At 44.4% G+C, this 25,885-nt stretch overlaps 1 protein-coding gene across 2 annotated transcripts; it reads left to right on the forward strand.

Moving 5' to 3' along the window:
- The first annotated feature begins 945 nt into the window (after nucleotides 1–945).
- SORD (sorbitol dehydrogenase) lies at nucleotides 946–25,210 on the forward strand. 2 transcript variants are annotated; one of them, XM_083413168.1, is made up of 11 exons: nucleotides 956–1,254; nucleotides 5,560–5,593; nucleotides 6,988–7,089; nucleotides 7,461–7,491; nucleotides 8,256–8,420; nucleotides 10,897–11,056; nucleotides 12,668–12,786; nucleotides 15,408–15,473; nucleotides 16,999–17,174; nucleotides 18,459–18,580; nucleotides 23,095–25,210. In XM_083413168.1, exons 5-11 carry the CDS (start codon nucleotides 8,270–8,272, stop codon nucleotides 23,258–23,260), a joined length of 960 nt encoding a protein of 319 aa, XP_083269294.1. In that variant the 5' UTR covers nucleotides 956–1,254; nucleotides 5,560–5,593; nucleotides 6,988–7,089; nucleotides 7,461–7,491; nucleotides 8,256–8,269; the 3' UTR covers nucleotides 23,261–25,210. The 2 variants fall into 2 exon arrangements, with proteins under 2 accessions (XP_083269293.1, XP_083269294.1); XM_083413167.1 differs by lacking the exons at nucleotides 6,988–7,089; nucleotides 7,461–7,491 and having other exon boundaries at nucleotides 946–1,254.
- The last annotated feature ends 675 nt before the right edge of the window (nucleotides 25,211–25,885 follow it).

Below are 25,885 nucleotides of genomic sequence, written 5' to 3' on the forward strand. Positions count from 1 at the left end.
ATCTCCGAGATGTACAGTCAAGTCCAGGGGTGATATTCTGCCTCAACTGTCAAACAGATAACCATCTCAATCACAATGCCTAACCACCCCATAGTGGGATGAAGCCCAAAAAGGCAAAAGGAGGTATTTGACTTGACTCAGGGACCAGGGACCTATAAATGTTTTCCTTTGTACTCTGATGGAGTATATTTGAGTGACAGGGCCATGCCTGGATCTCAGGTTCTACCTGAGACCACAACTTTTTCTGTGGCATATCTATGATGTCTTGATGATGCTTCTGGAAATGTATTCTGGGAAACTTTAAAATACTGATGCAACCATTGTTCAGGGCTTCTCTCTGCATCTTCTGTGTGGTAGTTTGAAGTCTTGTTGCAACAATAAAGATCAGGCCCACTGGCTGCTGTTTTGCTTCTATCTCCTGGCTGAAGTCTCTTGCTTGTGACCCCCCACCTGAACCTATGGGAGCAAAGGTTAGGCAATGGTGGAGTTGCTCCAAGGACTGCCTTATACAAAATCGACCCATAAGAGGAAGATACAAGCAGGGTTGGGAGCCTCAGATCTGCAAAAGCACACATACAAAATCCCTAAGGGTGGTGTAGTAAATCCCACCCCCACCCCCAAAAAGAGGACTGAGCTTGTTCAGCAGCCAGGGAATTACTGACTGAATGCTGCAGGCGCCTGGTGAAAACAATGCAAGAAGAGGGATGCTTGGAGCTGCGCAGAGGAGCAACATTAGGTGTTGCATGCAGTATTAGGTTAGGAAGAAAAGAGGAATGGTGAGTCGGGTGGGGTTATGCTTCTATTCTTCCAAGAATGGAATATTCTTCTATTCTTCTAAGTCTGTGTGGGGTTTTGTGTGAGGACCCCCTTTTTTTGCGTAAGCAAACAACACGCGCAACACACAACAGGCAACGTGCCATAGATAAGCACCACGAGGAAGGCGCATGAAGGCCTCACAGGTAGAGAGAGGGGCAAGGCGGCGTCGTGCCACAGCTCCCCGCTCCACTGAGCCGGGGCCGGCCGCGGGGGGCGAAGTCCGAGCTCGCCCGCTCCTCGCCGGCCGCCGAGGACAAAGTTCCCCGACCAAACAGAGGGCGGCGAGAAGCGGCCGGCTGCTGAGGAGGCGAAGCGGCTGCAGCGGCATTTAGAGGCGCGTCACCTTAGCGGACAGCGAAGCGCGCAGCGATGGCGGCGAAGGGAGCCGACGGCGCGAACCTGTCGGTGGTGGTGCACAAGGCCGGCGACTTGCGCCTGGTACGGCCCCGCAGGACTTTAACGTGCCGTTTTCCCTCAGGGAGAAGCGGCCTCGGGTGGGGCGGGGGTGCCCGGGCGTTGCATGGCGGCCTCCGACTCGGGGAGGGGGGCGGCTGGTCGCGGTTTCCTTTTGCCCGGGGCTGCAGCCTCAGCCGCCTTCATGCATGCACGTTGCAAAAGCGCCTTGGGAAAAGGCCGGGCCTTTCGGCTTTGCTCGGTTTTCCCTTTCGAGCCGTGCCTGCGCGGGTGGCCCCGGTGTCGCCTGCTTGCAAACTTGCCCCCAGCTCGCCCTTGAAGCGAGAGCGGTGCAGCCGTGGCCTTATTTAAACGCAGCTCTCCCCTCAAAGGGCTCTGGGTAGTGTAGTTTGCCCCTCCTGGACTTGCAATGGCTTTGCGAGGCTTCACGAACTACAGTGCCCAGAATGCTTTGAGAAAGGACTGTGCGCCGTTGAGCGCAGCGAGGCTGACATTCGAGTAAACAGGTGTATGCTTGCAGCATCCGGAAACAATCCTGCCCTTGGGAGGCCCCTTGAATTCAGCAGAATGTTTTGTTTCTGAGTCAGCATGAGTAGGATAGGGCTTTAAAAAAATACTCAAATGTAGGATTATTGGTCTGTTTGTATTGTCTCCTATTGATGGCAGCAGCTCTCCTTGTCTTCAAAAGGGGGTCTTTCTCACTGCTTCCTTGAGGTTTCACCAGCGACTATTTCCATTCAAAACATGTGCTTGTAGTGCTGAGTAACAGCTTCTCCTAGAAAATAACCCAATCTAATGCTGTGGGTCTTACGTCTGAATAAATGTGCATAGAATTGGGCATTCCATGCCACTTGCAAAAATGGAGCATTTACTCATAAGTGAGTCCTGTGCTGTTTAGTGGCATTTGATCCCAGGCACCGTATTTTTCGCCCTATAGGACGCACCAGACGATAAGATGCACCTAGTTTGGGGGGGAGGAAACAAGAAGAAAAAATTCTGAACCCCAGAAGCCAGAACAGCAAGAGGGATCTGGCTTCTAGGATATCCTCTTGCTGTTCTGGCTTCGGGGACAGCCTTTGAAGCCTCCGCAGAGCAGCGGGGTGAAGGCACCCCGCTGCCCGCGGAGGCTTTGCGCAGCTAACCCCAAGCTAGAACAGCGAGATGGAGCGCTGCGCAGTGCTTCGTCTCCCTGTTTTTGCTTTGGGCTTAGCCTGCATTCGCTCCATAAGACACACACACATTTTCCCTTACTTTTTATAAGGGAAAAAGTGCATCTTATAGAGTGAAAAATACGGTAAGTGTGCCTAGGATAATATAGCAGTTCAGGGCAAGGGAGATCCTTGATGCATGACAGATTAATGGGCACACTGCATACACACTCTGCCTTTACCCAGCTTGTGAACACTGATTTTTTTCTCTCTTTATGGGTACACAGCATGTGCTCATGAGTTATGTAGTATGACCCAAACCTTAATAGCTCCAGTGTGTGACACATGAGGCCACCATCTTGCTGAAGCTAAGCAGGTCTGGGTCCGGCGAGTGCCTGGGAACCACATGGATGTCACCTTGGGTTCCATGTTGGGAGCAAGGTGGTATACAAATGCATGCAGATAAATAAATCTTGTGCTGTTGATCAACTTGGGATGGAACATGAGAACCTAGCTGGATCAAAATGAAGATCAATTTGGTTCAGAATCCTTCACCCCATAGAAGCTGACTAGATGACTCTGGGAAGCCATGAACAGGGAATGAAGGCAGTTGCCACCAACCACTCTTGCTCTATGGGTATGTCCACATCCATTGCATTCTCACAGCTCATTCTTGACGCTACGTACATACATTAGCCACAATTCATAGCGATCCTGTAGTTTCTTGACAAATACTTTTGTTTTATGTGGTTTTCTTCTTCTTAAACCATCTACAGTCCAACTAGAAAACTTAAGCTGCATTCACTTTGTATTTGTGCACATTTGAGACAAGTCATTGCACATGCGCAAATGAGCATGCATGCACATGTGACAGCTTTATGAATGGGCAATCCGAGAGTGGGTGGGTTGCTGGGGCAGGGAAACAAAAAAGGTCATGTGCGTTGGGTAAATACATCCCTGACCCCTCTGTGATGTGTTCAGAACTCTGCAAATGTGGCTTGAAATGTAAGAGGTGGGGAATGACCTTGCTGTGTTTTAAGCCACTGCTGTGAAGTATCCTAAGCTGCTGTACTGTTCTTTTCTCATTTCCCGTGTTCTGCTTTCCGTGCGAGAACTTTGGCTGCTACTGTGGAATTTTAATAAACCTTAACCTCTCTGATGTCTTGAATTCTGGTAAGAAAGGAAGATTTACCACTGGAGTTTAGTCACAGGGCTGATAGTGAACTATTAGAATTTTCTCCGTAGTTATGGAATGTTGCTTTCCTCACAACATATAGGTAATGATGAGTTTATGATACATTTAAAGCATATGTTGTCCCCCCCCCCCCAAAGCATCCTGGGAACTTTAGTTTACCCCTCAGGATTCTTTGGGAGAAGCCATATGCATAACAACTATGGTTGGATGTGACCTATTTGCAGTAAGGGCGCCATCTTGGTGTGGGCAAATGTTTCTGGTTTCTTAATGCTAGGATCACATTTTTTAAAAGAGCAGGCTAAATCAGATGATTAGCTATTTGGGTGGTAGCTCTAGCAAAAAGAACTTTTAGCTGTACAGTGGAATTTCCTCCCCCTCTCCCCTCCCCATGTGACCCCTCATTCTGTTCTAAAGGTTCATTTAAACACACACACACCCCGAGCTGATTTACAGGGTGTGCAGGGAGATGAGCAGGCAGGGAGATTCCACCCTGTAGCTAAAAGTCCTTGTGCCAGCAGGATTGTTAAGTTGGAAGCCACCAGTTGAGAGTTTGTCATCTTGGACATGTATCCCTCACCCACAACCAATATTATGTTTGCTCACTGGCTAAACATTAAAGACTTACTTGCATGCTCCACTCCATCCCTACAGCAGTTTTAGGTATTTCATCACACTTTCCTTTTACTTATTAGTCACTTTTCTTTAAATGGTGAAGACTGAGTTTGCAGTTCTATGGAACTCTTGTTTAGTCGTTTAGTCGTGTCCAACTCTTCGTGACCCCCTGGACCAGAGCACACTGGGCACACCTGTCTTCCACTGCCTCCCGCAGTTTGGTCCAACTCATGTTCATAGCTTCGAGAACACTGTCCAGCCATCTCGTCCTATGGAACTCAATGGGGCTTAATTCTGAATTGACATGCATAGGATTGCCCTGTGAGTGTACTTTCTCTGAAGCTTTTCAATTTGAACATTGCATGTAGAGTGTTCGAAAAGCTTGTTGCAATGAGGGCAGAAGGCAATCGTACCTGAGTCTTCATTGAAAGTGCTAAATTTTTGAACATTTCTTCTCAGAATTAAAGTGGTGCAGAATCAGAATTGACTTGGAAGGAAACATACAACCTTTCTGCTCATGTTAAGAACTTTGCCATTTTTTGCCTAGTGGAAAGAGGAGTTTTTATAGGTTTCGTTCTGATATATTGACGTATCTTATTTCCCTGTGTAAAAATTATTGGGAAGCAACTAGGCAAAATCTTACATCAGGCTAGGAAGATTAAGGTTGCAATCCGAATTAACCCATTAATCCTAACTTAATAGTTTTTAAAAAAAAAAATCAATTGAACTTTGTAGGATTTAATTCTGATTAGATTCAAGCTGGTGCTTGTATGTCCAGCAATGTAATAAGTTCATCCCCTTTGGATTCATTAGCACTACCCAGTCAATTCATCTAAGTTGCGGACAAGCACAGTCCTTGTAGACTCAGCTTCACAGCAATTGGAAGAAGTTGCTCATATTTCGACCGACAAATGGCTCAAATACCTCTGTTATGTACTGAAGTTCTCACCCTGGGCCAGCAGGGGGATACTGTAGATAGTTATGCAAATGAAGGATTGAAAGTGACGTTCAGTGATTGGATAGTTTTAGAAAGTTGCTACAGTAACGTTGTACTGGAGCTCTATGTAAGCAGGCTGACTGAGCTCCTCAGTTCAGTTCTCTTCTGGCCTCTGAATAAACAAGAGCTGTTTGAAGAATCGCTGTGTCGTCTGATATGTTCACCCACAACTTAACAACCTCTATTTGCTTTATTCCCAGTTTTCTACCTCTGAATAGTGTTCTTCCAGGATAAGCCAACCACTGTTGGCCTTTAGGATGGTGAGAAATTTACTATAGTAGGCCACCTGAACCAGCCTTCAATATAATCCTAGACCTAGAAGAAGCAACAGAAAGTTTTCAAGAAAGCTGAATGTTGTCTGCTTTGTTTCCTTGCAGGAAAACCGGCCAATACCTGAACCAGGTCCCAACGGTAGGTCTGTTTAGGCTAGCTGTCATTCAGCTTGTGATTTTTTTTAACAAAACATATTTTATACCTCTTGTCAGATGAATCATCACTATGTTGGTGCAAAATTGATACGGCCCCCCCTTCCGTATCAAAAATAAAGTCAGGCTCCTTGAGTATTCAGATTAAATCTTCAGCCTCCACTGAAGGCTAATTTATTGCCTTAGCAATACAGTTGGTTCAGTGAAAGGCATAATGGTAACCATTTCAATTCTTAATTAACTCTTCAAGGCATAAACAGTCACAATATTCAGGGGAAATGTGTCCCCGCCCCCGTCCCCCGCCCCAGTGCCAATTCTGTAAGTTCTTCTTTCTCTAAATTGACACATGAAAGATGCAGCTCTCAGAAGATTGCAGTAGACACCTCTGGCTAGGTGTAGAAAGCATTTTGCAATTTCTGCAGCCAAAGAACCAGCTGTTGTATCTTTCACATGTCTCCATTTCAGATATTCTGCTGTGTGCATTAAAATGAAGGTTCACCTGCTGCAGGGTTAATCAGATGCTGCCATTTCTGTACTGTCTCATGGGGTGTGTGTGGAATGAGTGGCCTGAATTATATATATGTTTGCTATGGCTGCCCATGTGTTTTCAGAATTACTTGAGTTAATAGAGAAAGCCTTGCCTTTGGTTATTCACTAATATGAGGTTCAAGAGTGAAGGATCATTTGGCCGAGAGCCAAGCAGGAACAGGCAAAACATAGCAGGCAAGACATAGCAGGCAGAAAATTAGATTCATAAATGCACAGAATTGTAGAGTTGGAAGAGACTTTGAGAATCATCTAGTCCAACTCCCTGCAATGCAGCTGTCCCATACGGGGATCGAACCTGCAACATTGGCGTCATCAGCACCACATTCTAACAAATTGAACAAGATGGTTGATGGAAGTAGCCAGACTGCAAATAGGATTGACACCTGTCTAGAGTGAAGTGGGTCCTAATTTTTAAGATGGAGAATGATGAAAGGGAGACCCCAGTCTAAACCCTCCAAATGCATCAGCACAGAGGCCTCTAGTGGCTTATGCAGGTGTGAACCAATGAGGTCTGTGCGGTGCAAGCATTAGGCGATTATGAGCAAGTGCCGCTCTTGCAGCAGATGGACTTTGCTCTTTGCCTCTGCTCTCTTTTGTTACCCTTCCTCACACCTCTGCTCAGCAGTGCTACTGCATTTAACAGAAGCTGTTTTCTTACAGTTCTCAAACAATGCAACCAAAGTAGGAAGGGGAGACATGGAGTCATGTGTTTTGAGTTGGTAATACAGATATGCTGGGTTGCTTCCTATGACTGCATGCGAAAGTCTCAAGAAAAGCTAGTGAAATGTTCTCATATTTCTCTCCATTGTGCTTATGTTGATTCACCGCCAGCTCAATTCAAGGTAGGGAGTACAAATCATTAACCCATTGTTGTATGGAAATTAAGGACTTCGCCTCCCAGTGTTGAAGCCCCGTGCATTTAGCTCACCGTAGGTGCACTGTAGGGGTGCGGGTGGCGCTGTGGGTTAAACCACAGAGCCTAGGACTTGCCGATCAGAAGGTCGGCGGTTCAAATCCCCGCGACGGGGTGAGCTCCCATTGCTCAGTCCCTGCTCCTGCCAACCTAGCAGTTCGAAAGCACCCCAAAAAGTGCAAGTAGATAAATAGGTACTGCTCCGGCGGAAAGGTAAACGGCGTTTCCGTGCGCTGCTCTGGTTTGCCAGCAGCGGCTTTGTCATGCTGGCCACATGACCTGGAAGCTGTATGCCAGCTCCCTCGGCCAATAAAGCAAGATGAGCGCCGCAACCCCAGAGTCGGCCACGACTGGACTTAATGGTCAGGGGTCCCTTTAGCTTTACCTGTAGGTGCACACAAGACCCAAATAATGGCCCAGAGGTGAATTCCAATTAACTTCTCAAGTAAATTTGATTCTGAAATTTCTGTTCAATGTACAAGTAATTCAGTAAAACATGTACATCTCTGAAATGTAGTGAGATTTGCAGATAAACCAGAGGCTTTTTGGTTCCTGAAATTCGTTCTGATTGTCCAGCTACAATATCACTGATAGAATTCCAAAGGATGTGTTGTTACTGTATGAAAATAGGCAAGACCCAAGGATCCCCAGGCATTCAGCAGACATGGAGATGTCGGGCACCATCCTGGTGTCCAGTCACCTTCATTTGGTCACAAGTGACCAATAGCCACTTAAACTGTGCCTGGTGAATTTTGCATTCTGCTCATTGGACAACTCAGCACTTCTGAAGAAATAAGTCTTTCCTCCAGAAAATGGTAACTCTTAACCACTCGTAACAGATACAAAATAGCAAGCAGGTAGATTGATGGGCATACATGAATCAGCAGGTAATGTGAGATGGCAAACAGGTAATCTAGGCAACGGCTGTCAACTAGCCATGACTCAAACCTGCCTGCACTAGATATTACATCTTTGAAACATTCTAGGAGCCTTCTGGCAAGAAACCAGAAAAGAAATGTCAATATTCCAGACATTTCCACTTAGAAAATAACTAGAAACACAAATATTGAAAAGCCAAGTGATTTCCAAGCCGTCCACTGTTTTCTTGATATTGGTGTATTTGCATTGCAGATAAGAGATTTTCCCTGCGGAGATTTCACTCTCTGATTTGTCTCTTCTCTCCCAGAGGTGCTTTTGAAGATGCATTCTGTAGGGATTTGTGGCTCTGATGTCCATTATTGGACACATGGACGAATTGGGGATTTTGTTGTGAAGAACCCCATAGTGCTGGGCCATGAGGCTTCAGGAACAGTTGTCAAAGTGGGGTCCGCAGTGACCAAATTAAAGACAGGTGAGCAGGGGCCTTCATTTATTCATTCATTTTTATTTTATTTAAACATGTATACCGCACTTCCTCCACAAAGCACCTTATAATCTCATGTAAAAAGCAACTCCACCAGACCGTGTTGTACAAGAATACAAAGCACAGTACAGTACAGCCAAACAATAAAAAAGCATAAAAAGTGGAGAACAGAATATAAAACATATTCCATAAAATAAAAAACAGTATTAAGACATAAAAAGCAACAAGCATTTAAAACATCAGAAATAAAACCGGTGAATTTAGGGAGACTAGAGAGATAGGGAAAAAATGGAACATTGAAAGCATGACTATGTTGGGCCTTCACTTCTAATGGAACAGAATTCCAGAGGAATGGTGCCACAGCACTACAAGCACATGACCAAATCCCAGCATGCAGTGTGGTGCTTGTGGCACCATAAACAGACCTTCATCCACAGATCAAAGTGACTACGGTGATTACATACCTCTTTTTGATGGCTGGTGACATCTCTAAGATATACAGTGGTGCCTCGCAAGACGAAAAGAATCCGTTCCGCGAGTCTCTTCGTTTTGCGGTTTTTTTCGTCTTGCGAAGCAAGCCCATTAGCGGATTAGCGCTATTCGCGCTATTAGCGGTTTAGCGGCTATTAAAGGCTTAAGGGATTAGCGGATTAGCTGCTAAAAGGCTATTAGCGGCTTAGATCAGCTGTTAAGCGGCTTAGGGGCTTGGGGAAAGGGGGGGGAGGGGGGAAAACCCCAGGAATCGCAAGACATTTTCGTCTTGCGAAGCAAGCCGCAAATTCGTTTTGCGAAGCACCTCCAAAACGGAAAACCCTTTCGTCTAGCGGGTTTTCCGTCTTGCGAGGCATTCGTCTTGCAGGGCACCACTGTATTAATGTCTTTTGTGGGGTGTATGTGGTGTTAGGGAAGAGGTAGGACCTCTGGTGGGGGACATGTCATACTCCTCCTGGGGTCATTTGTCCACCTTTGGTCCCCACCCTGCACTCAGCTCTCACCTGTGGCTCCTGGAAGCTGTCAGCATGCAACAGCAGCCACACCCAGGAAACAGCTTTGATTGGCCAGTTGAACCATGTGAGGGTAGTTGATGGGTCTCAGACCTTCAGTGAGTTAGGGACTTTCCCTGCATGCGAAAACAGGCTCTGTCAGTAGACGAGGCCAATAGTGGGTCCAACGGTCAAGAAGGCGGTTTCTGCACATGCTGTAGTGGGAAGTAAGGGGCAGGTGAGGCTTGTCAACCTGGGAAGGTAGCCTATTTAGGAGAAGGAAAGTTCTGATCCTAAACTTTTGTGTTTGGATGAAATGTCAGGAATCCTCAAAGGAAACTCTTTGTCAGACATCCGCCTCCTGAGTTTGGAACTGATGGAAACCTGATTTGAATGTTTTAATATTACAATGGAGAACATATAGCCCTCCAGATGTTGATGAACTACAACTCTCATCTACCTTGACCATTGGCCACGTTCACCAATGCAAGTTGGAGTCCAACAACATCTGGAGGGTGATCGGTTCCCCATCCCTGTGCTTACTTGAAATCTCACTGACTTGTACCATGTACTCACTAGGTGACCTTAAGCATTCGATTATTATCTAAGCCACATCACCTGAAATAGAAAGGTACAGTGGTACCTCTGGTTTCGAACACTTCTGGTTACGAATGCTTCAGGTTACGAGCTCCGCTAATCCGGAAGTGGCTGCTCCTGGTTGTGAACTTTTCCCCAGGATGTGAACGGAAATCATGCGTCAGAGGTGTGCTCGCAGCGGGAGGCCCCATTAGCTAAAGCGCGCCTCAGGATAAGAACTGTTTCAGCTTAAGAACAGACCTCTGGAATGAATTAAATTCATAACCAGAGGTATCACTGTAATGGTCCTGGCGCAGGGGCTATTGGAAGTTTTACTGAGATAATATGTGTGAAAATGGCTTGGAGTTCACCTAAGGATGCTAGGATGTTAAGCTGCATTGTCTGAAAATGTGATTTCCTAGTATGTTTTGATATATTTTGTGCTATAATAATAATAATAATGATAATGATAATTTATTAGTTATACCCCGCCCCGCTGGGCTTCCCCAGCCACTCTGGGCGGCTTCCAAAAAAATATTAAAATACTCTAAAACATCAAACATTAAAAGCTTCCCTAAACAGGGCTGCCTTCAGATGTCTTCTAAAAGTCTGGTAGTTGTTCTCTTTGACATCTGATGGGAGGGCATTCCACAGGGAGGACACCACTACTGAGAAGGCTCTCTGCCTGGCTCCCTGTAACTTGGCTTCTCGCAGTGAGGGAACCGCCAGAAGGCCCTTGGCGCTGGACCTCAGTGTCCGGGCAGAACGATGGGGGTGGAGACGCTCCTTCAGATATACTGGACCGAGGCCGTTGCAGTCTGATCTCTGATTCCAAGACACAGGTCACCTCTTTACATGACAATTAGTCCAGTCTCTTATCTTGTTGCATCCTTGATGTGTCCCAGGTGACCGAGTGGCTATTGAGCCTGGAGTTCCCCGAGAAACGGATGAATTCTGCAAAACTGGCCGATACAACCTGTCTCCAAGCATCTTCTTCTGTGCCACTCCTCCTGATAATGGGAACCTGTGCCGCTATTACAAGCACGATGCAAACTTTTGCTACAAGTTAGTTCCAAATACCTGCTATGGGAACACATGCTAGCCAAAGGGATTTTCTCCACTGAGTGTGGTTTTGCGCAAATTGTTATTGTTGATCTCGAAGTCCAGAAGTCTGCTGGTCCAGAAGTCTTGATCTTGCATATCTAGACTATACAATACCATGACTGGGGTGACAAATAAAATGGGAAACAGTACCTTAACCTAACAAGTGAATAGGGAAAATTGAGTGTGATTTTTGCAGGTGGTTTCTTGTTTTTAGTTCTAATTCAGGTGATATTTAAGAATTCCTATCAGCTTTTATGGCCCCTCTCATTGATATCTGACAGTTCATTCTTTTAAATGTTGCACTTTAGACTTGAAGCAACTCAACAAGACCATTGTACGCCATTACTAATTATGGTGGGCACTGTGTGTTTTGGGATTATGCAGAGAATCCCATTTATATAAATGCTGAAAATACAGTGTTCTCACGAATATACTTTTTTGGGGGGTGGCGGCTTTCTGTTCCCCTTTCTTTGCCAAGGGTCTTCAGTCATAGATACACATTTTTGTATTAGTTCAGTTATGTCTTCTAAATATTTATCATGAGTTCTAGAGTAAAGGAATCCCCAAATATGGTACTATGCTAATCTCACTCAGGTCCCATCTGTACTATACATTTAAAGCAGTATCGTGCTACTTTAAACAGTCATGGCTTCCCCCAAAGTAGTTTCTTAAGGGTGCTGAAAACCATTAGGAGACCCCTGTGCCCCTCTCAGAGCGGCAGTTCCCAGAGCCTCTAACAGCTGGTAATGAATGGGAGGATAATGGATCCTTACCCAATGGCTTCTCACCTCCTTCCTCAGAAAAACAAAGCTTTAGCCAGTGTCGAAGGGACCAAAACCCCCCCAACAACTCTGCCCTCCTTAGATGAGTAGACTAACTTGTGAATTTCAAGGCCCACTGGTCAACCTGGGAGGTCACAAGCAATGTGTTTGTCAAAATTTGCAGTAAGGAATTTTGCTCTTTCTTTAGACACTTAACAGCTATGCTTCAGCAGTTCTAAGGTTAATAGTCCAAATCCAAGTTAGTGTAGAATGACATTTCAAAGCAGAGGTGGGAACTTTGACTCGGTCTAAATGGACTTGGGAGGATATTTGTTATTCTGGAATCTGCCTATCTACTGCTGTTTCTGATTCAGTAGATCAGTGGTTCCCAGTTAGCCAAGTACTGCTGACTGCCTGTTTTTGAAAAGCCAAGGTGTGTGCCAGTATGAAAGGTCCCTTCTGGGAGCGACCCACCTGCTCACTTTTCCCAGGTGGCTCCAAGGCCACTGCAGGAGGGGCTGCAGCCATGGCAGGAGAGATAGCAGCCCCCATCTACCAAAGGTGGCTGAGCTGAGCAGCCATTCCCCCAGATCCAGGGGCCACAATCCCAACACCAGGCCCCTGCCCTTCCCTGCCATGGGATGCTGAAGACACTTTACAGGTATGTGCCGCGGACCCCCTGGGTGGGTTATGCGGACGCCCTGGGGTCCACGGACAACCAATTGCGAACCACTGCGGTAGATCATAACTTTCTTCCATTACCATTCTGATTTTTGTGTGTGACATGTTTCTCTGTCTTGTCTTGCTGCAGACTTCCAGACAATGTGACCTATGAAGAAGGTGCCCTCATCGAACCTCTTTCTGTGGGAATCCACGCCTGCCGAAGAGCCGGAGTGACTCTGGGAAGCAAGGTCTTAATTTGTGGGGCTGGTATGGAATACCCTGTTTTGCTGTTCTTTGTTTTTTCCAAGCTAAGTAGCCATTTCCGAGACCAGTGGGCAGTGCATGAGGCTCACATGGGGACATGTTGCAAGTCAGGAAACAGCTTTTTCATAACAAGTCATGAAGACTCAACTATTGCAATGTGCTTCATGTCGGACTACCCTTGGGCTGGTCCAGAGAATCCAGCTGGTGATTATTTTAGAAGGAACATGCCAAAACAGAAATAATATTTTTTCGGTAGTACTCATTTTTAGAGCTGAAATTTTCCCAGTCCTGGAAATACTCAGATATGCCAGTTGCATAACATCTTCCTTAACTGCCTACATAAATACATTATGATTAACTACAATCAGATTTTCAACATTTTGCGCAGTCCAGATCCCTAAATATGTAACTGGAGAGTCTCACCATGGAACTGACTAGCATTTTGTTCACTTTCCTTTTTTATTTCATCCATATTAAAACCCTTTGTTTCAGCCTTTGTAAAATTATGTTGCAACTAGAGATTTCCTTAAAAAGATTTGGAAGTTTCCCAAAGTTGTTTACGGGACCTTGCACAAAAGTGCAATATCATCTGCATATAGACTAATCTTAGGTTGTAGTCCTAAACCCACTTACCCAAGTATAAACCCTTATAGTCAGGAGCAGGTGCCAGGAGCAGGTCAGCAATAAATCACATTGTGTCAGTGAAGTTAACTCTTTATTCAAGGAAGCAAAGTTCACTCCGGAGGCCAGACCTAGTGAGCACAGCAACTCATCTCCAGTAGGTTTTGCCGCCTTGAAGCGGTTGATGAGACTGAAGCTCCCTGCCTAAGTCCCCTCCTCTCCAGAGTTTTTCCCAAGCAATCTATGAGATTGCACCTGTGTGACACTAACTTCTCCTCTTCATGCCTCTCCTGTTTCTGGGAGGCTGGGGGAAGGGGACCTCCTCTCAGCAGGAGGGGGAGACACGCATGCCTCTTCACCATCTGGACTCATCTCTGCCCCTTAGCCCTGACCCCCTCGCCTGCTTTAGCTTCAGCTTCTGCCTCTGTTTATGATTTCTGTCTGCCACAGACTCTTCCTGCTCACTAAACCCTCTCACCTCTTCAGCTCCTGTCACCTCCTCCTCCCAGTCCTCTCCCTCTGACCACTCATAGTTGTCCCACCACCAATCCCTGGGCTCTGAGGCTTCTTGCCTTGGGGGTTTCCCACCTGGCGCCTCCCACCACCCCTGTGCATCCAGTCCATGACACCTATTGTCTTCACTCAACTTACTTCTGAATAAACATGGTTAGCATTGCTGCTTAAATACTCAAATGTACCCAAATGATATCTAGAGTTTACCCCAAAACCTCTACTTCCATATTTTTTGGGCCTCTTCAATCTCTATACCATGGGCTTAAGGTATGTGGCAATTAGGGAGAAAGCCTTCTGGCTTGTGGTGCTCCATCTTGACTTCCCACAGAGGCTCACTGGGTACCTAACACTACTGTATATTTTCCCTAGACAAAGAGCTTTTTATTCTCCCAGGCCTTTTAAACTATTTCAGCTGCTCTGTATTATTGCTGCTTTATGCACTTATTCTTAACATAAAGGTAAAGGGACCCCTGACCATTAGGTCCAGTCGTGGCTGACTCTGGGGTTGCGACACTCATCTCGCTTTACTGGCTGAGGGAGCTCGCGTACAGCTTCCGGGTCATGTGGCCAGTATGACTAAGCTGCTTCTGGCAAACCAGAGCAGCGCACAGAAACACCGTTTACCTTCTCGCGGGAGCGGTACCTATTTATCTACCTGCACTTTGACATGCTTTCGAACTGCTAGGTGGGCAGGAGCAGGGACTGAACAATGGGAGCTCCAACTGCTGACCTTCTGATCGGCAAGTCCTAGGCTCTGTGGTTTAACCCACAGCTCCACTCGCGTCCCATTCTTAACATAAGATAGTATTGAAAGCAGTAAAACCAAATACCATCCTCAAAGATCCCTTCCTACAATCAAATAAATAAGGTAACTATATCCAGCAGATCAAACAATTCCAGCAGCACAGGGTAAACAAAGAACTGAACTAGTGACAGCCTTAAGTGAAGGAATTTTAAAAGAGCCAGGTCTTCACCAACTACCTGAAGCAATATAGAGATGAGGCCTCATAGATTCACATGGGAAGGCATTCCACAACAGAAAAGGCCCTACCTTTGGATTGTGCTTTAAAATTAGATTCCATTTTTCTTGTTTTGCTAATGGCTGCGCCCATGATTTTCTTGCTTGCTAACCCCAACTACCGCAACCCCCTTGCCCAAGCCACCCATGTTTGCTCCTCACCAAAGCCACCTCTCCCCATCCTCCACACCAAAATCACCCCATAGACCTCGACAAACCTCTGCTTGCTGGCCTGGGTTGCCCACCCACCTGAGTCCCTCCTCTTCACCCCCCAGTGCTGTTGCAATGGCCCAGTTTGTTGTCAGGGTGCAGTTTGCAGCGCCTCCTGTTGGCAGTCTCGCAAACTGCAGCGTGACAACATCCTTAGGATAATATGTGTTAGGAAAGCTCTTCATCTTGTAAACCAACCTGGAAACAAATGTCAAAGGGTAGTAGAACACTTCCTGATTTTTTTCTTTTGCTCATCTTCCAGGACCCATTGGACTTGTGACTTTGCTTATTGCTAAGGCAATGGGGGCTGCACAAGTGGCGATAACAGGTAAGTTAGATTTTCCAACTCTTTGACACCTTGTGCCGTAATGACACTCACTTTGGTCCCCTGGGTTTACATGGCGTTAAGTACTAGGGTTGTCAAGGCAAGTGCCAGGAAAAGATGAAGTGTAATGTGCTTAACTGCCCCTTGACAGTTAGGCCCAGTTCTCAGAGACTGTGGAAAAAGCAAAAGTGTTTGATTAAAACTTTGGTGTTATCTCAATATTTTCTACTTGTGCATATCACCAGAATCAGGCAAGCCAGTGGCCAGTCTCATCTACACATGAAGAGTCAAACTCTCAGAATAATAATTTACAAACTATGACCAGTTAGCAGCAATTAGCATTTTTCAGGATTCCTGCAGATTATTCTTGCATAATTCCTTGGTGTTCTTGGTTTCATGAGGAGAGAGCAGGAGGCTCAGAAATACGATACGATATCTTTATTGTCATTGTCCCATGCAGAACAATGAAATTGAAGTTCACTGATTTGAAGTCTTGGTTGAAGCCTCAACTACAAGAAGTCTTGTGGTTCTTTAAAAAAGGTCGGCCATTGGTGGGAAAAGGGTTCTGGATTAGGTGGGCCTATTCCCTGACTGAGGAGGGTTGTTCTTATCATCTTTGTCAGATGCATTGAATATTATCCAAAGCTGGCAAATATATTAACCCATGTGGGGGGGGGGGGGTTTGAAAATGCAGCTAGGGTCAAAATACCTTGTAAAGCAAAAGGTGAGATGATGTTTCAGTACAAAGCTCAAATATGCACAAGATAAGAACAATTTATCAGCAGATTTGATTCTGTACTGTGGGTTTTGTTAATAATTGCTCAACCCAAAGGATAAGGAACAGGGGGAATAAGAAGCCGCAGCCACATTTCACATTGCATACGTCCAAGTTACATATGCAGTCCTCTCTCTCGCTTCACCCACTTCCAAGATTCACCCAGCTTCAAAAACCAAAGTCTTATTTCAGAAACCCAGAATACAGACCTACAACTCTCAGCACCCTTAACAAATTATAGTTCCCAGTTCCTTTGGGGGAAGGCATGTGCTTTAAAGGAACATGGGTGGCGCTGTGGGTTAAACCACTGTGCCGCTTGGGCTTGCCGATCAAAAGGTTGGTGGTTCGAATCCCCGCAACGGGGTGAGCTCCCATTGTTCGGTCCCAGCTCCTGCCAACCTAGCAGTTCAAAAGCATGTCAAAGTGCAAGTAGATAAATAGGTACCCATCCAGCGGGAAGGTAAACGGCGTTTCCGTGCGCTGCTCTGGTTTTGCCAGAAGCAGCTTAGTCATGCTGGCTACATGACCTGGAAAAACTGTCTGTGGAAGTGGACAAACGCCGGTTCCCTCAGCCTGTAAAGCGAGATGAGTTATGCATCCCCAGAGTCGTTCACGACTGGACTTAATGGTCAGGGGTCCCTTTACCTATGTGCTTTAAATGTATGGGGTGTGTACATCCACAGTTACCTGCATGCTGCTCTGATGCTATCCTTGCCATTGTTTTTGTTATTTGCCTTCCCAACCCCCCTAAAGATTTATCAGCTCCCCGCCTTGAAAAGGCTAAGGAAATTGGGGCTGATTTCGCAGTCCAGATAAAGAGTGAGAGCCCAGTGGAGGTGGCCCACCTGGTGGAACAAGCGCTTGGTTGCATGCCTGACATCACGGTGGAATGCACGGGGGCCCAGGCCGCTATCCAGACGGGAATATATGTGAGTCTCTCTTAGCTCAAACGCATTAATTTTTCCTTGCAATGTAGAGATTATTGCTTTTGGAGGAAGTAAGAGAAAACACACATGGAAATTATCCTTTTTATGCTGAGAGATCTTTATAATAGCATCTGACAAATGTATTGTCTGTGATGAAGCTGCCTGTTGTGATAGGAATTTCGAGGTCTTAGATATATGGTAATGTTCATAACCACACATACAGAGTGGCGTAGCGTGGGGGTGCAGGGGGGGCCGGCTGCACCGGGCGCAACATCTGGGGGTTAGGGTTAGGGGGCGCAAATCCACGGGTTAGGGGGCGCAAATTACTTGCCTTGCCCCGGGTGCTGACAACCCACGCTACGCCACTGCACATACATAGATCAGCACAGGAAGACCGACCTGAAGCCATTTTGATTCCTAAACTGAGCAAATGTTTTCTCTGCGAGGTCAAAGTAGGAAAGCCTCCCCATTGTCTTTTCCTTCACAAATCCTGTCTTAAGGGTATGTCTGTGTTTGAATAGGGTGTGAGCCTGTGACCTGGCCCAGGAACTAAGTATTTATCATTACAAAAGACTGCCAGGCTGCCCAGGCAATCCAATCAGGTAACCTGCCAGACAGGAGATAAACAAAGACAGGAGAAAAACAACATGCAAATTTCTGTTTTAGACCGCCTTTTCTGTGATGTAGGTATGATGTATCTGAGGGGTGGTCTTAGGTTACACCCCTTCCGTGATGTATGTATGATGTTTCTCAGGGTGGTCTTGATCTACAGGGTGGCAATTTCAAAAGTCTTTATAAGGCCTTGTGCCCCATTTTTCTGGGTTCCTCCTCCTTTCCTGCGTGTGAGGGGAGCACCCTGTTGCAACAGATCGATAAAGATCAAGCTTACTAGCTGCTTTGCTTCTCAATATACTCTGGTTGGCCTCTGTTATTCTCTCCTACCAATAGGGAACCTATGTAAGGACTCTATATGGGCTCTTGGATACCCCATAAGGGAAAAGGGCAATTTTTTGTTTACAGCACTGTCATTTAAGAACTTCAAAAAGGGCCCTTTTCCAGGGGACCCCAACCTCCTGAGGTTGGGTGAGATTATTGCATGCATTGCCTGCTTCTGTTTCTCTTACAAGCTAGTTTGCCCTGACGAAGCTGCCCTAAGATCCTCACCTCGAACTTTGTCCCAGTTTGTAAGGCTAGAAAGAGTTCTCCCCAAGTCGGCAGAAAGAGTCCTCTCATGTCATCCTTGATTGGAGATGCACATTTATTTTGGGTCTCTCCTTTTGTCTTCAGGCAACACGTTCTGGAGGGACTCTGGTTCTGGTGGGGCTAGGACCTGAGATGGTCACGTTGCCCATTGTGAACGCTGCTGTGCGGGAGGTGGACATCCGAGGGGTATTTCGATACTGCAATACGTGAGTATTTTCTAGAGATACAGATGATGGGTTTTTTTTTACTGATGCAAGGAGGAAAACGGGAATGCCTCATCCCCCCCCCCCAATTTTATTTATTTATTTTGGTTAAGTAAGTGGTACAGCAAAACAACAACAACAACAAAGAAAGAAAAAAAGATTGAAAACAATCCAAAAACACTGAAAGCAAATATTACATACTTATTATATAATACTCCACCCACAGCTTCCCTCTGCCACAATTCAACTTCTTTGAATCTCTATTTCCGCCTTTATCTTTGCATTCTCCAAATGTATCATTCTTTGTATTTCTTTTATCTTTTTTTTTTAAATAATATTTTATTTTCCACATTCAATAAACAAAAAAAAAGAACAAATCGACAAACACATCAAAAGGAAAAAAGCGAAAGAAAAACAATACATACATTGTACAAAGACAAAAAGAAAAATGAAAACGATAAGAATAAAAGAATTAAAAACAAATATTATATCATTGTATTCTTCAGCATTAACTTAGGTCTGCGACTTCCCCATGCCTTCCCACTCTGTATTCTAGGTCTTATATTCTGGTAGTAAACTCTTTCCCTCTGGCGTATCTTTGGTTCAGATTAATATTATTGTCTTATTTATCCTTACATTTCCCTATGTCTTATTAAATATACTTTCTTTAACATTGTCATTTTTATAGTAACATTCTTTTACATTCAATCTGATAACCTCAAACGTTCGTAATTTTATAATGCTTCTGTAAAGAGTCTTTAAATTTCCTCCAATCTTCCTTCACCGTCTCTTCTCCCTGGTCTCTGATTCTGCCAGTCATTTCTGCAAGTTCCATATAGTCAATGAGCTTCATTTGCCATTCTTCCAGCGTGGGTAGATCTTGCGTCTTCCAGTATTGCGCGATGAGTATTCTTGCTGCTGTTGTAGCGTACATAAAAAAAGTTCTGTCCTTCACTTGAACCTGTTGGTTTACCATACCCAGGAGAAAGGCTTCTGGGGTCTTTCTAAATGTGTATTTAAATATTTTTTTCAGTTCATTATAAATCATTTCCCAGAAAACCTTAATCCTTGGGCACGTCCACCAAAGGTGAAAAAAGGTACCTTCTGCTTCTTTACATTTCCAGCATTTGTTATCAGGCATATGATACATTTTTGCAAGCTTGACTGGTGTCATATACCACCTATATATCATTTTCATTATGTTCTCTCTTAAGGCATTACATGCCGTAAACTTTATTCCAGTGGTCCACAACTTTTCCCAGTCAGCAAACATTATGTTATGGCCAACGTCTTGAGCCCATTTAATCATAGCCGATTTCACTTCCTCATCCTGTGTGTTCCATTTCAGCAGCAAATTATACATTCTAGACAATATTTTTGTTTTAGGTTCTAATAGTTCTGTTTCCAATTTTGGTTTTTCCACCTGGAAGCCAATTTTTCTGTCCATTTTAAATACCTCCATTATTTGATAATAATGAAGCCAATCTCGGACTTTACTTTTTAGTTTGTCAAAACTCTGCAATTTCAGTTTGTCACCATCCTGTTCTAAGATCTCCCAATACTTCGGCCAATTTGCCTCCATATTGAGTCTCTTTACTGCCTTAGCTTCCATTGGAGACAACCACCTTGGGCTTTTGTTTTCCAAAAGATCTTTGTATCTGATCCAGACATTGAACAGTGCTTTTCTAACAATATGAATTTTGAACATTCTATGCACTTTAACTTTATCATACCATAGATATGCATGCCAGCCAAATGCATTATTAAACCCTTCTAAATCCAATATGTCTGTGTTTTCAAGAAGTAGCCTGTATTTCTTTTATCTCTTCTCTTTTCCAAATTGTAGATATACTTGACATTTTTATTCTAGGCATAGTAGCATATCTTTCTTAGAACAATATTTTAACATACAATCTTCAAAACATTTCCATTCCTTTTAAAGATTTGCCTCGTTTGTAAAAGATAGATTTTGACACAGAGCCTCACATAAGGATGAATATGTAGCACATAAACTGCTTTGCAGAATATTTAAGCAGTGTCAGTGCAAGTTCAGATAGGGCTAGCCAGTGAAATCTGTGTAAGAGACTTAGAGCCACCCTTATCCCTCCAGTGAGCAACAGAGGGCCAAAGCGTTGGACATTTGTAAAAGAGTCTTCTGGTTGTTGTTGTTATTTAAACAGCCACCGGGGAAAGTTCTTGAATTTTGATCAGGAGTGCATACAAGGGAAGGAGATTTTTATCCATTTCCCTCTGTGCTGTTTCCCCATTTGTAAGTTATTTAACAGCTACACATGAGATAGACTTGCATATCTCCAGTGTCTCACTAAACATTTGGCCCAGAGTGCTGAGAGAGAAGAAAATGAGGATCTTATTCACAGCACAGTGTTAAAACTGGGTGCAATTTTATAGTTTGCAGATGGGCTTGGAGTCGGGGGCCTCCCAGAACTTGCTAAACTACAACTTCCATCATCCCTCCCCATTGGCCCTGCTGGCTGGGAACGACAGAGTCCAGCAGGATTTAGGGGGTCATGGCTTCCCCACCCCTGGTTTATAGCTGTCACAAATCTGTGATGAGGAGCATGCATTCTATTGGAATGTCTTTATATTTGGAAAACTGTAATTTTTTAAAAAAATGATCTAAAGAAGCATAGGGAAGAAGAAATTGCTACGTGTTTTATTTTTATTAGAGTGGTACCTCAGGTTAAGTACTTAATTCGTTCTGGAGGTCCGTTCTTAACCTGAAACTGTTCTTAACCTGAAGCACCACTTTAGCTAATGGGGCCTCCTGCTGCTGCCACGCCGCCGGAGCACGATTTCTGTTCTCATCCTGAAGCAAAGTTCTTAACCCAAAATACTATTTCGGGTTAGAGACGTCTGTAACCTGAAGCGTATGTAACCCAAGGTACCACTGTATTTGAAACTATTTCTTTAAGGGCATTCCTGCACATTAGGTTTTTGTTTGGGGGGGGGTTAGTCATGGAAGTAGTTAGGGTACAATCTGTAAGTGTGGTTTTCCAGTTCCTTTTGTGGTGGGTCCTCATAGTGATAAAACATGCACTTTTGAAGAGCAGGAAAGGCTGATGAAAGTTTCTTTTCATAGCGCTCAGAACTGTGGTGCGAAGTTTGTTTGTGTCAATAGCTAGCTCACCATGTTTTCATTGTCATTTCCTCCTAATTTATAGTTCATTCTTCTATCTATTCTTACATGCAACATTGCTTGCTACCATACATATTTAAAACATTTTGTGGTTGGGGGTTTGCAGACAAATAATGGATGGGGCAATGCAGCATTTGTAACTAATGCTGTATTGGGGAACCATAGTCATGCTAGAGTATGGGTAGGCAAACTAAGGCCCGGGGGTAGGATCTGGCCCAATCACCTTCTAAATCCGGCCCATGGACGGTCCGGGAATCAGCGTGTTTTTACATGAGTAGAATGTGTGCTATTATTTAAAATGCATCTCTGGGTTATTTGTGGGGCATAGGAATTCATTCATTCCCCCCCAAAAATATAGTCCGGTCCCCCACAAGGTCTTAAGGGATTAGTGGACCATTCCCCTCCTGAAAAAGTTTGCTGACCCCTGCGGCGCATAACCTTAAAACAAATATGAATGAAAACTCAGGAGACAAATTGTGAAAGTAATAGATGCAGTTTTATAAAAATTGGCATTCCAGAGCCACAGGAGTCTGTTCAGTTTATAACTGTGAACAACAGAGAGGAGTTAGTTCATCAAATAAATCTCATAACTAAAGAAATATGCCTCCTGTAGCTCTTCTATCATGGTGGTGTGAGCAGGAAGAAAATGAGAACATAAGTTTGAATAGGAACCAAACATAATTCATTGTACAATGCTAATACAAATGTGGCATGCAGCTCAATGTGAAAAAAATATGGTAACACCTATAAAGGCATTCAATCTAGTGCCTGAGCTTACAAAGTTAAAAAGGAGAAGAAGAAAATAGTGAACCAACTAGTGACTTTAAAAATGATGTGAACTGTTATTAGAGAATGCCTTTGCTTCTTACAATTAATCACTTGACCCTCTGACATTAAGATGTCTCCATGGAAATCAAACTATGCTCCTACTTTACATTTTGCAAAGTTGTCCATTGGCTGTGCATTTCGACGCCTCTTTAGATGTAGTCACCAAATTCTGCATGATGGTTCCCGAGATCAAGGAGGAGGTTTTCATCTCTGATTGGATACAACTGAACACCATTCTGAATCAAGATGGCTGGCTCAGCCTTTGAATACTGCATTGTCTTTTTTGGTCTCTTAGAATTCCTGAGCAGAACTTTCTTATAGAAGCTTTCGTAGAATGAATAAAATTAAAACAAGTAAACCATCGAGGCAACAGGGAATTCAATGGCATGGCATGGCATGGTATGTTTAGCTGGTCCTAGTGCTTGACTCTACCAGCTGCTGTCCTCCTGTCCTCCTGTCTCTCCATTTGTGTCGCAAGAGGCTACTTGAAACTTGGTGCTTTTGCAAATACCTTCCTTCTCTTTTCTTGCAGGTGGCCTATGGCAATTGCTATGCTTGCATCAAAAAAAGTGAACGTCCAACCACTGGTGACACATCGCTTTCCTTTGGAAAAAGCTATGGAGGCTTTTGAGGCCACTAAGAAGGGGCTTGGGATAAAAATTATGCTGAAGTGTGATCCCAGCGACCAGAATCCTTGAAAAAAACCCAGAATGCAACACTCTGCTGCCCTGCCAATGAGGGTAGTTTGCTTCTAAAGGACACTCAGAGCCTTGAAACTGCATCACCTAGGAAACAAATTTCAGTGAAATTATAAACCTTATGCTCTCTTACCTAGAAAAGTTAGCGCAATTTGATGAAATGCTGAAATCAGTAGGAGGAATTTGATTATAGGTGTTAGAGCAGGCATGGAGTGCAGCTTTTGCTGGGCAGTTCTGTTTTGCACTGCCTGTGTGAGTTCCCCAGATAACAAACTCCCTGATTAAACAAAACTGTTATATCAAGGAGGAAGGTTCTAGCCTAACCACCTAGCTTTGTATGTCTGGGGAGCTGTTTCATATGGCAGAACACTCAACTATGCAATACCCACCTGTCGTCTGAAATAGTTCAGCCCAGAAAGAGCTGTACCACGTCACTGCTCTGATTATATGTTTCTGCTATCGGATAACACTATGGACTTATTCCTCTCCTAATCTCCCCCCTCTCACCCACAACTAATGCAGATTTCACACCCACTTATATTCATTTCCTAAGCAGTCAGAACTTCTTTTTGATAAACATATGTAGATCCTAAGAAGAGCCCTAGTCCAGAATCTTATTTTCCACAATGACCACTCGGATGCCTATAGGAAGCCCAGTAGGAAGTTGGTCACTGAGGACAGTAGACAGTAGAACTCCTGCTATTGTTCCCCAGAGACTGGAATTTGGAGCCATCCTGCCTCAGACCCTATGGCCCATTCATCAACACACACACACACCAGTTACTTCTTTGCATATTTCTTTTACTACAGGACTTAGATGTGAGCTTTTGAGCTTCTTTCTCTGTAAGAAATGCCTGTGATGAGTGAAGGAGATAGAGTTGGGGGCCTTTGGAAGTTTGAGTAGCAAAGTTACATTCCATTCCACAGATACTTCATTTCTGGACACAGGCTACCCCAGAATGTGACTATTTCAGTAACAGAGGAGGTCCTTCTCCATTACGCAATTGTATGTGCCCTACGCTTGAAAACTTATGTAATTCCAACCTAGATGGATATCTCTTGGCGTATCTAGGGATGGATGAATCTATCGGTTTCAGTTTCTAGTTTTTCCAGTCCTTAAGTTCAGATCACTACATATCTGCATCACTTTGTGATATATTTGGAAGTCCTTGTGGACATTGGTCAGCACTTAAGTGCACATTTCTCTTAATATACACATTTTTGCAAGCAATTTACCCTAATATTATTTTCACCCGTTGTTTTCACTGATATATGCATTTTGTGCACATTTTTTTGATGGGAAAACTGCATTGCAAAATTCAGATAACAGAATTTTGAAGGATAGATGCACCATTTTGGGAAGTGTGAATTGGATAGATAACCAAATTTCTAGGAGCATCTCAGGGACTTCAACCATTTATTGCCACTAGGAAACAAAAGCAGGGGATGTTTGGCGCTTTGCCTGTGCACAGAGTCCCTGTGCAAACATATCTCTCGTGTTCAAATATTCTGCATTGGAAACCTGCAGGGATTACCTAAGCCCTTGCTTTTCCACAAGTGCTGTAATGAGAGCCACTTCCTCATTGTATCAAAGGCTTGAAAGGCATGTCGACATGCTTCAGCAAGCAGCCAGATTAAAGGCTGGACTGTAATTCTGAAGTGTGAAGTGGCCACATACTTAACTGACAACCCAAGATCCTGTGCCTTCAGCAAGGGCCTAGGGCAGAAACCACTAATTATATATTTCATTCGCTAGGGTCATGTTATACTGAGTCTGTCTTCCACTGGTCTGCCTCTGTTCACTGACGTACCTTGAAAAGGAAATGCAAATAGGCAGAGTCTTTGGAAGGGACTGGAGAAACCACTCTGACTGCTTTGAATTTTTAGGAAATGTTATTTTGTTTTAAAACTCGAGAGTAACTTGGAAATAAAGTAGCTGTACTGAGCCGATTTCTTTTTCAACTGAATGTCTTTACCACAATTGGGAAAGCAGGAGTTGGTGATCAGGTCTTTCCAATGAGCTGCATTTTTCTACATGAGGCATTTTCACAGGCGTCAGGCCCACATGTTCGGCTACTTTAATAGGATTTACTTGCCCCTTTTCCTGAATTCCCTCCCCCACATGTCCTCATCTTCTCTGATTCCTGAGGTACAGGTGTCCTCATTTCCAAATAAGGGCACCTGTATGCAGCACAACTTGCAGGGCTGGCCCAAGACATTTTGACACCCGAGGCAAACCACAAAATGGCTGCCCACCAGGGAAGAAGGGGTGAGTGAAGATCTACACCAGGAACAAGAGGGGAGTAAATACCTACATTGGGAACTGGGAAACTGCTGCCCCTGTGAATCCTGCTGCCTGAGGCAGTTGCCTCACCTTGCCTCATGGGTGGGTCGGGCCAGACTACTTGGGCTGAATCAATATTTTCACCTGGCTGCTTTAGTGCAGCAGTGTCTCTGTGCAAATGTTGCAAGATGGAGTTTTTCCTTTAAAAATAAAAGGAAGGAAGAACCACATAAGAATGAAATGGAAACCATCTTTGAAGTGGGTTAAAAAAAACTTGGAGGAACTCCTGGTGGGGGTGCAGAACGCAGATATGCTTGCCTGGGAATTTATCCTCCTACCTG

This window comes from Podarcis tiliguerta (assembly GCF_965153285.1).
Source record: "Podarcis tiliguerta genome assembly, chromosome: 14".
NCBI lineage: Eukaryota > Metazoa > Chordata > Lepidosauria > Squamata > Lacertidae > Podarcis > Podarcis tiliguerta.

What these genes read in the sequence shown, in the direction of transcription:
- SORD (XM_083413167.1), top strand. Translation starts at nt 1,186, where the DNA reads ATGGCGGCGAAGGGAGCCGACGGCGCGAACCTGTCGGTGGTGGTGCAC. An exon ending in TGCACAAGTGGCGATAACAG is followed by an intron (nt 15,474 to 16,998) that starts GTAAGTTAGATT and finishes ACCCCCCTAAAG; the next exon opens with ATTTATCAGCTCCCCGCCTT. An exon ending in GTATTTCGATACTGCAATAC is followed by an intron (nt 18,581 to 23,094) that starts GTGAGTATTTTC and finishes CTTTTCTTGCAG; the next exon opens with GTGGCCTATGGCAATTGCTA.